At 62.1% G+C, this 15,040-nt stretch overlaps 1 protein-coding gene across 2 annotated transcripts in view; it reads left to right on the top strand.

Annotated features, from left to right (window-relative positions):
• The window catches only part of LOC111147054 (RAS p21 protein activator 3), a 115,770-nt gene that overhangs the window by 90,390 nt on the left and 10,340 nt on the right, over positions 1 to 15,040 (top strand). For both annotated transcript variants that reach the window (XM_022502921.1, XM_022502922.1), the window contains exons 8-20: positions 311 to 387; positions 2,043 to 2,147; positions 3,601 to 3,757; positions 4,641 to 4,789; positions 5,582 to 5,696; positions 6,824 to 6,898; positions 7,632 to 7,755; positions 8,807 to 8,913; positions 9,621 to 9,698; positions 11,484 to 11,561; positions 12,596 to 12,669; positions 13,588 to 13,694; positions 14,180 to 14,262. In XM_022502921.1, coding sequence (XP_022358629.1) covers positions 311 to 387; positions 2,043 to 2,147; positions 3,601 to 3,757; positions 4,641 to 4,789; positions 5,582 to 5,696; positions 6,824 to 6,898; positions 7,632 to 7,755; positions 8,807 to 8,913; positions 9,621 to 9,698; positions 11,484 to 11,561; positions 12,596 to 12,669; positions 13,588 to 13,694; positions 14,180 to 14,262 — 1,329 coding nt within the window. The remainder of the gene's footprint in view (positions 1 to 310; positions 388 to 2,042; positions 2,148 to 3,600; positions 3,758 to 4,640; positions 4,790 to 5,581; positions 5,697 to 6,823; positions 6,899 to 7,631; positions 7,756 to 8,806; positions 8,914 to 9,620; positions 9,699 to 11,483; positions 11,562 to 12,595; positions 12,670 to 13,587; positions 13,695 to 14,179; positions 14,263 to 15,040) is intronic.

Genomic DNA, 15,040 nt, shown 5'->3' with positions numbered 1-15,040 from the left:
AGGGGCGACTTCGGGACACCGGGGGGATGGGAGGGGACGCGCCTGGAGCTGTGGGGCTGAAGAGGGAGGGAGCCGGCCGGGTGCCTGCGGGGGGGGGGGGGGGGGGGGGGGGGGGGGGAGGAGGCAGAGCCCCGCCCGTGCCCCAAGCACCCTGGAGAAGAGGCTTCAGCCGTGCCTGCAGGCTGAGACCCCACCTCTGCTCTGGGTGGGGGACCCGCAGCCTTTCCCCAGGCCTGGGGTGGCCAGGACACAGGGTGCTCTGCAGGCAAGGGCGTGGCACACACGGGCTTCCTCCTGTCCGCCCCTCCAGGTGACCAGACCCTGCAGCTACAGCCGGAAGTCCCACTTTGACTTCGAGGAGGAGGACGTGGACAAACTTGAGATCCGGTGAGCGAGAAGCAGGGTTTCTGGGCTCTGGCCTGGCGGCTACAGCCTGGGCCCACCTCGTCTGTTGGTTTTCTGTGCTTCTAAAAGGAAGGGAATGCAAAGAAAGGAATTTTCAGTTTTCTGATAATTTCAATACTAGGACATGGGGAGTTGGTTTGAAGGAAGAGCCAGGAACTTGCCAGGGGCTCGTGGGGTGGCTGAGAGGACATTGACTCAGGCAAGGGACGGTGCGGTTTTAGTGCCGTACTTTCCGCGAGGGGAGGCCAACGGCCTCATGCTGCCCCCCGCACCTGGCCCTGCTGCCCGGAGGTCCTCACGCACTAGGCCTGGGTGTGTGTGGTCTGCAGCAGAGCCCACCGCAGCTCCAGCCCCATCGGTCCTGGGAGCCTCGGGGTCTCACCTCACGCCCAGCACCTGGTGCCCTCAGAGACCTTAGCCGGGCATCTTTTCCTGTCGCTCTGGCCCAGGGCTGACCCTGAGGGACCCTGCAGATCTGAGCTGGCTTGCAGTCTGGTTTCCTGTGGGCTCCCAGGCTTCCCACTGGGAAGATGGGGCTCAGGCGGGAGGGGGCGTAGCCGGAGGCCCTTCCCCCCACCCAGTGTGGGACCCTCGGGCTCGCTCTTTGTTCCTCTCGTAGCTTCGAGCGCTGAGGGAGGCCAGTCTCCACATACGGGTTGAGGTGTTTCCGCTTTAAGTCTTCCGTTACAGAGAACCCGCGGCCGGGGGGGCCCCGGCTGCGTGTCTGAAAGTGCTGGTGGCGGTCAGAGGCCGTGCTGGAGGTTGGCCATGCCCCAGCCATCCTCGGACACACAAGTCTCTCTCTTGTCCAGAAACAGAAGTGTTCGTACAAGATTGGGCTTTAAATTTGAGAGTGGAGTCCTAGCTGTTGCATTCTAAGCAGACGAACCAAAAACGTTCTTGAATGTTGCCCTTATTGAAAAGAAGAAAAGACAGCCTGGCAGCTCTGCTACGGGGTCGCTTGGCGAATTAAAGGTTCTGCTTTCCTTATTCTGAAAGTGCCATGGGGCCACCGTTCCTCATGTCCCTGACGCATACATGCTCCTCTAGTAAACCCTGTACCTTCCAGACACCTGTGGCTCCCGTCTGGACCTCGGGGGCCACAGAGGGCTGACGCGGCCTTCTAGAACTTTCCCCATGACTGCCGAGGGTGGTGAGAGGGGACTGGTCTTGGACTGTCCGCTCCTGGAGTAATCTGGTGCAGGTGTTTACCGTGGGGTGCGCGGATGTTTGCTGCCTCGCACCAGGGACGCCGTTCCTCCCTCCGTGCTCCCATCCTCACACACGCACAGTTGCTGTGGCCCCACATCAGAGGGAACACCGAGAGTGCCGCCCTGGGGCACCGTCTTCCCATGCTGTTGAGAAGACCGAAGGCCCCTCACCCTGACACCAGGCCCCCAGCTCCTCTCCCTGCTCCAAGGCCCAGGGAGACCCCCGTCTCTGTGCCAGGCACATCCTGCGCTGACCACACATTTCAGACATCCCCAGTCGGTGTCACTCCTCACAGAGATGGGGCCATGGGACCAGGGGCTCTGATCTGCCCCAGTCGCCCCTGGGGATGCTGAGGAGTGCTGCTGTCCCCTGCCCTCCCAAGGTCACCCCATACGGAGATCTGTGTACCATTGGCTGTTTTTCAGAGTTGACCTCTGGAATGCCAGCAACTTGAAATTTGGAGATGAGTTTCTGGGAGAGCTGAGGGTTCCACTGAATGTGCTCCGCCAGTCCAGCTGCTACGAGGCCTGGTAAGGCGTCTGTGCATGGCCCACGCCGTCCTGGAGGGTGGACAGACGGAGCTGCCGTGAGCAGCCAGAGTGTGGTGGCGCAGGTCGGCTCCCACTGGCCAGACGCTGTGGCTTTGCATATGGTCCCTATTTGCTCTGAAAGGTGACAGGGTTGCCGGTGAGAAACAGGCGGCGCACGGCTGCCGTTTTGGCAGGCGGGGGCGGGGGGAACGTCACGAGAATGGTGGCTGAGGCCCTCGACAGGCACAGAGGCAGGGCCATGAGAGCCTTGCAGCTTTGAGGACAGGCCCGGGCAGGGAGGGCAGGCCACGTGCTCCTGAGGGCCGGCCATACCAGGCCTTCCCCAGGACCCATCCTCCCAGGAGTCACCTGCTGAGGAACAAGGCAAAGGCGTTGTTCCAGGCAAACCTCCCCGCGCTCTGCCTCCAAGCTCACCCAGTGCCTTTATTTCCTGATCGTTTCATAAATCAGCAGCGACTGTCATCACTGTGACCGCAGACACCCACGATGGGGACATGGCATGGTCACAGGCCATATGCCACAGGCCAGACCCACCATGTGGGCGGGCTTCTGTGTGTTGTTCCTCACGGCAGTTTACAGTCACCGGGACACGGGAATTTGTCTTCCAATTCCGTGAGGACAGCGGGTTCTGTTCCTGCTGGGAGCACTCCTAGTCCTGTCACCAAGAAGGGACAGTTACACAGCAGCCCTGTGGATGTCCACCCAGGACCTCAGGTGCCCTGCCCAATGCAGGGTGCCCACGTCCCGTGGCAGGCTGCGTGGCCCATCAGCTCAGAGCAGCCAGGGTTCCCGCACGGCCTCGCAGGGTGGGACCGAGACAGGAGTGTCCAGTGAGAAAACCCCGAGGATGGGACCCTGTGCTCCAGTGGCTGGCCTGCTTCCCAGCGCCGTCAGCATCCCCTCTGCCACCGGGAGCTCTGGCGCTCGTTTGCCGGAGTAATGTCAGCTCAGCTCTCGCTGCCCTCCGTTGTCCGGGGCCCGTCTCCACAGACGGGGTTCCCTTAGCTCCTTTCTCATTTCCCTCTTCTCGAACTCCTACTCCTTCCATCCTTCCTGTGTAATCAGCCCCCAGAGGGAAGATAAGGTGGGGGGCACCCCACGACACGCACCCCGCAGGGGTCTCTTGCTGAGAAGGGCTCTGGCGCCTGGACCCTGTGTGTTGTGGGGGTGCTGTGGGGAATGACCGAGCATGCCCCCACACTCGGACCCTGCGGGGGTGGGGGGCTCCCACAAGAAACACCCTGCGGGGGGGGTCAACAGGGAAGTAGCCCCAGCGCAGGGGGCAGAGAGGTGTCTAGCACAACTTCCTGGAGCCCCTCCTGCCTCAGACCCCGACACAGCCCATGACAGGCGACCAGTGCATCCTGGAGGGAACCGGCCCCTGGAGGGTGCTGCCGCCTCACGCCGCCCTTCCCTTGTGTCCCACGTCCAGGTACTTCCTTCAGCCCCGAGACAACGGCAGCAAGAGCCTGAAGCCGGGGGACTTGGGGTCCCTGCGGCTGAACGTGGTGTACACTGAGGACCACGTCTTCTCGTCCAACTACTACCGCCCGCTGCGGGACCTGCTGCTGAAGTCTGCGGACATGGAGGTGCGTGAGTGCGCGGGCTCCTGCCGTGTCCTGGGCTGCCTGCCGCCCCCCCTAGTGAGCCAGACCCCGCGGCCCTCCAGACCCCCGTGGCCCTCCAGACCCCCGCGGCCCTCCACGGCTGGCTGCTGACCCCAGCTCCTCTCCTCCGGCCCCCCGCCCACTTCCCGGCTCTGGACCCCAGCTCCGGACCCTGGTCCCCCAGTCCTATCTGGCTCCAGCCCCCACCCCAGCCCTGCCCCTGACTTCTGAGTCCCCTGCCTCAGTCTGGCCCCCCTCACCCCGGCTCAGACCCCAGCTTCAGCCCTCAGCTCCCTCATCCTTGTTTGGCTCCACCCCGTAGCCCCTCCCAGCTGCCCCCCGCCCACATCCACCCCCACAAGGCACGGAGCCCAGCTCTGGCCCTGCATCTGGGCAGCCAGCTCCTGGCGGGTGACTTTCCCCTGCTTACTGTCCCCCAAGTCTGCTCTGTGTCCAGAAATACCTGCATCTCCCTTTGCTGGAGGGATAGAGGCTCCCACCCCACACGCCACCTGCAGTTAGAGCCCTGCGGGGACCCAGCAAGGCTCATGGTTTCAGATTTGTATGAGGCCCTGAGGTCATCGACCTTAGTTCTAGAGGTGGAGTCGGGTGGACGGACCCCGAGGAGCGGACCTGGAGCTCATGTACAAATCAGAGGGTCTGACGTGGGCTCTAGAAAAGACGTGGTTCTTTGCTTAGCTTGGTGGGAGAGGCACTACGGGACAGAGTTGGGGTCCGGGCCCCCAGCGTGGGGACCCTGAACCACCTACTCACTGACCATGCCCGGTGGGGAGTGGGGGTCTGCAGCCAGCCCCCAGAGCTGGGGGGCTCGTGCTGGGGTTCCACGGTCTCTCCCGTTGCACAGCCAGTGTCAGCATCCGCCGCGCACGTCCTGGGCGAGGTCTGCAGGGAGAAGCAGGAGGCGGCCATCCCCCTCGTGAGGTTCTTCCTGCACTATGGCCGAGTGGTGCCCTTCATCAGCGCCATCGCCAGCGCCGAGGTCCAGAGGACCCAGTGAGTGACCTCACCTCCCCGAGGGCTGCGGCCTGAGCCAGGGACCACCCTGTGGTGAGGGCCGGCCTGGGGCGGTGCCCTCAGCGCTAAAGAGAGTGCAGAGCTGGGACAGCAGAAGGGACCCGTACCGGCTCAGCTGTTCTGTCCGAGACACGCTGTTTCTTAAAAATGCACCTTTTCTGGGAAATCCCAAGGTGTGAGTGCAGGCAGGAGGTGAACAGGGCGCGGTTGCCCCGGGGGTGATCAGAGGGCGGCAGCTTCAGTACTAGGCCCACAGCAGAGGGCCGGGTCACGGCTGCCCCAGGACCTGTGCCCACTCTGCGGGGATGGGTCTGCCAAGAAGAGTCTGTCCCTGGAGCTCTGGGTTCAGAATCTGGGTTCAGATCCAGATTGCACCCGAGTAGAGAGATGGCGTGAAGCACGTCCTATTACGCTCGATCCTGCTGGACCTCCCGGCTGACCTTGGGTCTGGTCCTTAGAGGCAATAACTTGGTGCAAAACGGGCCTCACAAAGGGGCGGGGCTGTGGGTGTGGGGAGGTTGTGCTGAACGGTCCAACGGTCGAACGGCCGTATACGGTAGGTGTGTCACACACGCCCGCCTGAGGGGCTCAGGATGTCCCCATGCGAAACATCTGGCTGGGTCTCGTTTTCCTCTCAGAACATCTGGAAGCAGACGAGCAGGGTGAGCTGGGTCTGTCTCTGCATCCACTGGGCGTGTACCAAAGGACACGCTCGGTGTCCATCATCCCCTTGCTCTCCAAGACAGACTTGCCTCCAACGCTGTTTTACAGGGACCCCAACACCATTTTCCGAGGAAACTCGTTGACCTCCAAATGCATTGACGAGACGATGAAGCTGGCCGGGATGCACTACCTGCACGTGACCCTGAAGCCCGCCATAGAGGAGGTGAGTGGGGGGGGTCCCACCCTGCGGCCCCCAAGGACTGGGCACATCAGGGTCTCCAGCAGGCCCAGTGCTGCTGGGTAGGGGCGTGAGGGACGCTCGCCCCCCCCATGACATTGCAGGTGGACAGCAGGCAGCTCTGACCCCTGTCCCCCAAGACATTGCACGTGGACGGCAGGCAACTGAGACCCCCTCCCCCCATGACACTGTGCGTGGACGACAGGCAGCCGTGACACCCCCCCCATGACATTGCATGTGGACGGCAGGCAGCCATGACCTCCCCATGACATTGCACATGGGCAGGCAGCCGTGACGCTCCCCACAACACTGCACACGGACGGCAGGCAGCCGTGATCCCCGCCCCGCTGTGACACTGCACGTGGATGGCAGGCAGCCGTGCAGAATGGGTGGCACGCAGGAGCCCCTGACTGAGGGGCTCATGCTACCTCCTCCCCAGCCTCTGGAGCACACACTGCAGGGACCTGCCCTGTGTGCTCCAGGATCTTTCTCATTGTCTCAAATTAAAAAAACGTTTACTTCAGAAAGTTCTTCATTCTACTCAAGACAGAAAGACACGCAGAGAAACACTGGTTTTTCGGAGAACACCCCTTTCTTTCAGCTGTGGGTCCCCTGAACCCGCGTGCAGTGTTCTTTCTAGGGTCCTCTTGGCTGTGCGTGGCCTTCTGGTACCGCTCACGCGGGGGCAGGCACAGCCGAGGCCCCACATGCTTCCTCCCCCCGGCCCTGAGCACCTTCCCCGACCTTTGTGGGGTCCCTGAGGGGTAGCAGTTCCCCCAGAGCAGCTTCGTCAAGTGCAGGAACGTGAGGAAGTTTAGACTCGCCTTCTGGTTTGATCCGTGGGCGCAGACCTGCCAGCACTTGGAAGGAACCACGTTTTTAACCCTGATGAAACCTGGTCACATGCACTGATGGGGAGCGGTCTTTGAGAAGGTCCAGAATTCCTCACAGGCCGTGGCGGCACCCGTGGCCGCACTGAAGGCCCTCCTCCCCCTGCCGTGGAGGGCCTGGCTGTGGCTCCTGAGGTGGCTCCCAAGCCCAAGGCCCCTGACCTCCACCCACCTGGGATCCTGGACCAATGGTCATTCACTCCTTGTAAATGCACTTTCCAGATATGCCAGGGCCATAGACCCTGTGAGATCGACCCTGTGAAGCTGAAGGATGGGGAGAACCTGGAGAACAACATGGTGAGATGTTCTCGTCTGCTCAGCATTCTCCAGAGCTGGCTACCTAGCCACAGGAGCTGGGCACGTGGCCACCTTGGGGGCTCCGCGTCTCTCTAGGGTTTGGGGTGGGACCCTACTGGGACGCTCTCTCGGCGTGTCCTCCGGGGCTGGCAGCAGGGAGACCAGCCCTTTGGCTGCTGACTCCCGTGCCATCCCTTCTCCTGGGGTGACCGGAGCCTCCCCACCGGGCTGGCCCGTGACCCGGCTTCTTCCCAGTCTGGTCCGTCCTCCTGTGGCAGCAGACGTGGGTCCCAAACCCTGGCCATGTCCCCCTGTGTTCTCCTGAAGAGGGTCTGTCTTTAGGACAACCAGACTCTCTGATGGGACAGGGAGCTGTCATCTTCCATAGGGTTTCCTCAGAGTAAGTCTTTTTCATGCCTGTAAGGGAAAGAGATGGGGCTCTCTGTCGGGAAGGTGCATTCTGGGGGATTTCGTCCCTGTCCCAGTTAGTGAGATCAGCGTTGGGGAGGGAACCGCGAGGCTGGCCCCCCGCAGAGCTGCAGGGGCTCGCCTCGTGCTCACCCGCTGACGGCTGACCGCTACGGCCCCGTGCGCCTGCTGAGGGGACGTGCGTCTGAGGCCGCCACGGCTCTCCACGGCTGCTCCCTCCCTGGTGTGCTCGACTGCCGTGGGGGCCGGCAGGGCGGCCTGGGCCACAGGGGCCCTCGGGGTGACCGGGCTGCACCCGTTGCAGGAGAACCTGCGGCAGTACGTGGACCACATCTTCAGCGCCATCACCAAGTCGGGGGTGAGCTGCCCCACCGTCATGTGTGACATTTTCTTCTCTCTTCGGGAGGCGGCTGCCAAACGTTTCCAGGGTGAGTCTTTGGTGTGGAAAACGTCCCAGGCTCCTTACGGGGAGGTTCCTTTCCCCGCCACCAGGCTCCTCGAAGCCAAGAAGGGACGTTGCGGAGTCCATGTAGACGTGGTTCCAGCTGTGGCCGCGGGGTGGGCGCCCGTGCACACACAGCATCCCTCTCCTGCCCTCCCGGGCTCCAGGTCGTGCCTGCCGTGGCCCCCGGGGGAACCCGGCCCAGGCCCTAGGTGGGAAGGCCGGCTGGCCGGATTTTGTCGCAGTGGTTAGTTGAGGATGCAGCGGTAACTTCTGTGTGTTTGGGCCTGTCCAGTCGGAGAAGCCGCCCCCCGGTTCTTCCTGGTTCTGGGTGGAAGGTCAAGGCAGCACTCGGCGCCCCACGTTGTGCACGTCTGTCTTCTGCACCTTCGGGAGAGACAGGATGACCCCTTTGTGGACGTGGGACAGGAGGGGTCCCGGGGATGAATCGCCTTTTCAGTCGTGCCTGTTGGTTGGGGATTCATCGTGGGCAGACATGCCCACAGGCGGAACAAAGGTGGCCTGCTTGGGCGGCAAGTGTTAGGTTGACTCATGCCTGGGGTCCAGGCTGAGGAGGGGGCAGTGCGGTGTCTGGGTCCCCACGCCATCCAGCAGGCCCCGACCATGGCCCTGCCGCACCCTTTCCTGAGGAGCCCGTGGGTCACCCAGATGTGTCCTGCTGTCTCCAGAGACCGCAGAGCCCCCTGAGCAGTCCCCGGACCCTGCCGGGAGCCCCTCCTGCCCGCCGGTGGGGACGCCTCTTAGCTTGTCTCACCGTGGAGGCTGGGCCTCACATCCAGCTCTGTGGACAGGCCCTGCTGCCTTCAAGCTCATGGGCTTCAAGCTCGGGGCGCCCCGCCCCTCAGACACTCAGGGTCATTCGGGGTCGGCGAGCCAGCGCCTGCCTGTCACAGCCCCGTCCCCAGGAGGCGCCGAGCTATTCGTGGTGCCGAAGGGGAGAACGAGCCGGCAGGTGCGCTGGCTTGGGCCAGGCCCGGGACTCCGCGCCCTCACCGGACGCCCTGTCCTGGCCGCAGATGACCTGGACGTGAGGTACACGGCCGTGAGCAGCTTCATCTTCCTGAGGTTCTTCGCACCCGCCATCCTGTCCCCCAACCTCTTCCAGCTCACGCCTCACCACACGGTAAGTGTGCGTCTGCCCCGTGGACTGGCCAACCCGCCCTCCTGGTGGCACCTTGCTGGGAGGCGGGGGAGCCGTGAACTCCTTTATCCACGAGAAGGGGGGCGCCTTGGCCAAGCTGCGTCTGTCGAGCGCGGTTGGCCGCCGTGACCAGGACCCCTCACTCCCACCTTCGGGAGAGCAAGCGCTGTCGGTCTGCCGTGCATTCAGTCACGCGCGGTCAGCACGTGCGGCCCAAGCCCCTCAGGTCAGGCTCCAAGTGACGCACCAGCGGAGCGTGCCTGGCAGAGACTGACCTCGGCAGGAAGCCCGGGGCCAGGGGCCTCAGGGGGTCAAATGAATCCTCCAGGCCAGGGGACAGGCCAGCGAGCCCCGCCATGGGCGCCCCGGGCAGGGCGGGGAGGCTCCTCCTTTAAAGTTTCCCTCGTGCCTGCCGTGGGCAGCTGCTCTCCTCACCCTGCCCTGCGCGCTGGCCGGCGCCCTGGGGAAGCGCTGGGGTCCAGCCCGCAGGGCCGAGAGCGCCACGGAGGAGCCTGGAGGGACGTCCCGTGTCCCGCGCTCGCCAGCCTCCTGTTGCTCGCCAGCAGCACGCGGGGGCTGGGGGGCTTTTATGTGCTGTCGCCGTTTCGTTGGCCGTGCGATTCTGGGTTCAATCGCAGCGTTTCTGTGGAACCGAAACGAGACTTGCCTTTCTCGTTCCCCTTTGACAGGACCCACAGACGTCGAGGACGCTGACGCTCATCTCCAAGACTATTCAGACTCTGGGCAGCTTGTCCAAGTCGAAATCCGTAAGTCGTTTACTTTCACCGTGTCTGCTTGTCCCAGGAGAGAGTGTGGGCTCAACGCAGGGACAGGGTAAGAAGCAATAAAACCCACACGGCCCCCACCCGCCGTCTGAGCAGAGAGAACGTTCCAGCGGCTTGCGGGCTCCTCTCTGCCTTCCTGAGCCATGAAACGTTGCGTTTCGAGACTGTTTTGTTTGGGGGCACATTAGCCTTAGAGACTGGGCTTGCTTTCTGAGCCTGTGCTCTGTGCTCAGGTCCGCTGTGGGGATGACCACGCACCACACATCTTCACAAGCCAGCACCGTGCGGGATGATGTCTCTTAACAAGCAGTAAAGACACAACATCCCCCAGACCAGTGGTGGGTTCACCCTGCTATGCTGCAGGCAAAGCCAGTGGGGAGGAGTTCGAATCCTGAGTCTTCCCTGGAGAGAAGGGGTAGTGATGACATCGGCCCCGCCAAAAGTCAAAGTCCCTGTTGGTAGGGAATGCCAAGGTCTTGCTGAGCAAGAGGGTGACCTGGGGTACCACGGAGTTGCCCCTCCCAGGGCCCAGCAGTCCCCTGGCCAGACCAGAGCTCCTGTGTTTGGGCCAACGCGCCCAGCAGGGCAGGGCCCTCGGCCACAGGGCTCCTCAGCGGCATGGGGTGGGGGCCGTGCTCCCCTCACAACTCACTTCATTTTTCTCATGAACAAGTGGGTTTGAAACCCCGTCAGACCAACCTATGGTGGAGGGAGTCACAGGAGCACATGGTGCGTTACCAGCTCCCAAGTGGGGGTTCCGGGCTGCGGGGGCCTCAGCTGCGAGCCTCTGAGGTTGTCTGTGCTTGAGGCAGATTTGCTGCCCGGAGCGGGCCAGGGGCTCCTCCGGGGGCCGCCTGCCGCACGCCATGTCCTGCCTGGGTCCCGAGGGTCTGTCCCGGCCCTCACAGCCCCCAGAACGCGGGTCATGACATGCAGGTTTGAGGACATTGGGGACTGTGTGTAGCGATGTCAACATGTGGACGGCTGGGCACATGCCCTGGGGACTGAAGGCCAAGGCCGGCTGCACAGGGATGGGGCCGGTGGGGTGGAGTGAGGCCTCCCCTGTGCCTGGACCTGCAGGAGCCCCCAGCCCAGCCCAGCCCAGCCCAGCCCTCCCCTTCTGTTGTCTGGGGGGTCCCATCGCTGCCGACAAGCAGCCCCCGTGTGGGAGACGCTGGGTGGATTGCCACGGAGCCAAGCGTGTGGCGTCCCACAGCAAGTGGCCGCCCCACGGTCTGCCGGCCGGAGCCTGGATGAACGGGTCTGGGCTGGCTGTGAGTTCCGCACGGACCCACCTCTGTGCGTCCGGAAACTGCAGAGCGACCTTCCGCGACACGGTCGCTGCAGGCACGGCGTCGGGAGGGCCGCCCTCCATGTGTCCCTGAGGGGTGCTCCGACGTCCACCTGTCAGGGCCCTCGCCAGCCCCCGGTCCCGGGAGAGGCTCCCTTGTGGCAGCCTCGTTGTGACCTGTGTCCGCAACAGAGACCTGGAACCCAGATGTCAGCCTCCATGCTCGCTGAGGGACCCCGACCTGTTATCAGGGTCCAGACCCCGGCTTCCGGGGTTTCGTCTGCGTGGCTGTGCATGCTTTCGTGGTTTCCGTGGGCAGTGCCCGGGCTGACCCTGGGGCCGCAGTTACACTGGCATCTGCACTTGCTGAGTGACCGCCACCGGAGCCGGTCGTGACGCGTGCCTCCAGATTGTTCCCCTCGGAGCCATGTGCCCCAGACCCATAGGCTTTTGTTCAGTGACCTGTCTCATTTCAGGCGAGTTTCAAGGAATCCTACATGGCTGCATTTTATGAATTCTTCAACGAGCAAAAATATGCTGACGCAGTAAAAAATGTGAGTGCGGGTATCAGTTAACATGGACGGACTGCCCCCTGGCCTGACATGCTACTGTAGTTGCAGAAAATGGAGTAAAAATTCGCAGAATGTAGAACCTGCCATTACCCACTGTCCCGAGTTCAGAGCATCATTCCCTGGTAGTCCGTGACACCCCCCACAGTCCCCAAACTCTGCACCCCAAACCCCCACGATCCCAGGACTCTCTGCACCCCAGACCCTGTGATCCCCTTGCACTCCCTTCTGTTCTGACCACCCCCTACGGTCCCCAGACTCCCTACACCCTGGGGACTGTGGACCCCTTCCAGACTCTCCTCTTTGGAACCGTCACGCGTTCTCCCTCAGTGCTGGGTGCTGTACTTCTCAAAGACCGCCCTGTGTTCCTTGCAAATCCCTTTCCTCGCCCTTCTGGCCGTCTACTCCTGGGGCCCCCACAGATGCCTGAGTCATGGAGCCAGGGCACCCGCAATCAGGGACATGGCTCATGGAGAGAATCTTTTCTGGATCCTAAAGCTTTACTTTCTCTGTTGCGATTAGAAACACTCACACCTACTTACCTCTCAGAAATCATAAAAACCAGGATCCAGAAGGGGAGGAAGGGAGAGGAGCTGGGGCACATAACGGTTGGGGGAGGGAATCCAGACAGGTCATGGATTAGGAGAGGAGGGCATCCCGGGAGGAGAGCCCCTGCTGCTTCCCCTCCTGCAGAGATGCATGCTTGGGTCACCTGTTGACGTGCAGGTGGGCCTCCCAGGGCCACCAGAAGCCTGGCGGCCAGGCGGAGCGGTGGCTGCGGGTGCAGGGTACCTCCTCGGGCGGGGGGCGGGTGTCTGCTGGGAGGCCGGGCTCAGGGTCGGACGCTTCCCTCCTGGCCACGGTAGGGACACGCTTAGGACCCTGACTCTTGCAGAAGGACCCAGATTCCTCGCTCCCGGCATCAGGAGAGATGTCGCGTTCTGCTGTTTGTGTGTGAGAAGGAACCTAACCAAGTGTGCCATCTCCCCCTTAATTGTCTGCTGTCTTTCCCACCTTAGTTTTTAGATCTGATCTCATCTTCTGGGAGAAGAGACCCCAAGAGCATAGAGCAGCCCATCCTGCTTAAAGAAGGGTAAGGCCCACGTCTGCTGCTGGGCCAGCAGGAGCAAGACACGGGGGCGGCGCTCCTGACCGTCCCTGCCGTGAACTGGGGCATCTCTGCCCACGTGGCTGGTGACCTCCCAACTCAGAGGCAGCCAGACCCTTCAGGGGCTGTCCTGGCCTGGGACATCATGGCCTTTGTCCACATGTCTGATCCAGTAAGACTGCTCACAGTGCGAGTCTGAGACGTGGTGTTGGCTTGCCTTCTCTGTGCCTCTGCCCTGCGGGTTGTGTGAGTGGAGAAACATCTGTCCGTGGGAGAGAGGGGAATGGGAGGCTGACCCAGCCTTGCATGTGGGCTGGCTCACACCTGAGTTCAAGACCCTGTTCCACTCCACCAGGCCCCCCACTCCTGAAACATCTCTGGCTCCCATTATTCTGTTTTCTGGAGCACCTCTGCCCCGGGTCCGCAGGCCTGCCCACCTTCGTATAGGCGTCCCTTGTTGGTATTCCCAGTGTGGGAGATGGGGAGGGGGCGGCTGCTTTGTTGGAAGTCTGATGAACCTGCTGTCCTTGCCGACTTACAACTTAAAGTTAAACTTTTACAGGGCGCCTGGGTGGCTCAGTGGGTTAAGCCTCTGCCTCTGGCTCAGGTCGTGATCTCAGGGTCCTGGAATCGAGCCCCGCATCGGGCTCTCTGCTCAGCGGGGAGCCTGCTTCCCACCACCACCACCCCCCCCACCTGCCTCTCTGCCTACTCGTGATCTGTGTCCATCAGATAAATAAGTAAAATCTTTTTTTAAAAGAAGTTAAACTTTGCAAAAGTAGAGACCTTTGCCTTTTGGTGTTTTACCCTATCACTTGGAAATACAGTGAGATGTGGTGTGGGAAGCTGTTGGCTGTGCCCTGAGCCCCAACACTCACCCACAGACGTGCCCTGTTCACACAGGTTCATGATCAAGAGGGCACAGGGGCGAAAACGCTTTGGGATGAAGAATTTTAAGAAAAGATGGTTCCGCCTGACCAACCACGAGTTTACCTACCAGAGAAGCAAAGGTAACGAGAGAAACTGGCTTTTTACTGGATTCCCATAGTTTATTCTGAGGGGCCAGAGCCTGGACTGGGGCCCTGATGGGGTTCCTGCCTGCTTTCCTGGATGAAACGAAGCGCGTAGAGTAAGTGTCCTGGGGCGTGAGCAGTTTCTGGTCACAGGAGTGCGTGGGAGACGTCCTCCTGCCAGGTGGCCTGGGTGGGGGTGGGGAGCAGGTGGGCCTGTGCCCCTGGGCTCCTGCGTGGGAGTCGGGGTCCTGCCTGGGCCATGTCCTCTGGGTCTGAGGGGGCATAGGTCTCAGCGACATGGCACTGGGAAGTAAAATGTGGGGACAGGGCTCCTCGAGAAGGCACGTGGCCGGAAGGTCAGGGTTCCCGGGAGGCAGCACCAGGTCCTGCTGCGTGAGGCCCGCTGTTCTGTGGTGTCCCCTGCGACCCCTTAAGGCAGGGAGCCTCTCGCCCACCCTGTCATGAACCCCTTTCTGTGGCAGGAGACCAGCCTCTGTGCAGCATTCCCATCGAAAACATTCTGGCCGTGGAGAGACTGGAGGAGGAGTCCTTCAAGATGAAGAACGTGAGTGAGGCACCACCGCGGGGCTCTTGGAGGTTTCTCCCTCCTCTGCGCTCGTTGCCCCACCAGCACCCACTGCTGCTGCCCTCCTCCTGCAGCCCCGTCACTGGGGTCCTTGCAAGCTGGCCGGAGGCAAAGAACCTGCTGGAAGTGCTTTCCTGGCAGCTCCAGAGGCCGGAGGGCCAGCTCCGGGACCGTTGGGTTTCTTTGAAACAAATTTTGATCTGGTTTTGAACTTACAGGGAAGTAGCGAGAATACAGTAGGACCCCCGTGTCCCTGAACCCAGAATTGCATGTGGTTTGTCTTTGTCTGTTTGCTGAGCATGTACGTCCCTCCTCCTCGTCTCTCTCCGTACACACGTGTTTCTCTGAGCCACATAAACACTCAAGTGTGTTCCCTGCAAACAAGGACGTTCTGGTGTGGAGGCAGACCCCCAGGTCCAGAGGCAGGACCCCAACACTGGTGCAGCGTCGCCTCTGACCACCGCCCGTGTTGGGACTCCGCCAGCTGAGCTCCTGGCCGTCTTTGTAGCTGCTGTGTGTCGCCAGCCACGCGCCACAAGGTGCATTCTCCATCCTTTTCTGGACCTGGAACATTCCTCAGCCTTTCTCGGTGTTCTTAAAGCACAGAGGCCAGGTGTTGTGGGTGTCCCTCAGCTTGGGTGGCAGGTTCAGGTGCCCTCTCCTGCCTGGAATCCCATGGAGATGACCACGTCCCCTGGGTGTGTCTTGTCAGGACGGCTCACGGTGACCGTGGGACACACGCTGAGCTGTGTCCACC

This window comes from Enhydra lutris, unplaced genomic scaffold (assembly GCF_002288905.1).
Source record: "Enhydra lutris kenyoni isolate GAN:26980312 unplaced genomic scaffold, ASM228890v2 scaffoldscaffold15, whole genome shotgun sequence".
Taxonomy (NCBI): Eukaryota; Metazoa; Chordata; class Mammalia; order Carnivora; family Mustelidae; genus Enhydra; species Enhydra lutris.
The sequence above is the reverse complement of the archived record's forward strand: the minus strand, read 5'-3'. Positions and strand labels throughout refer to the sequence as shown.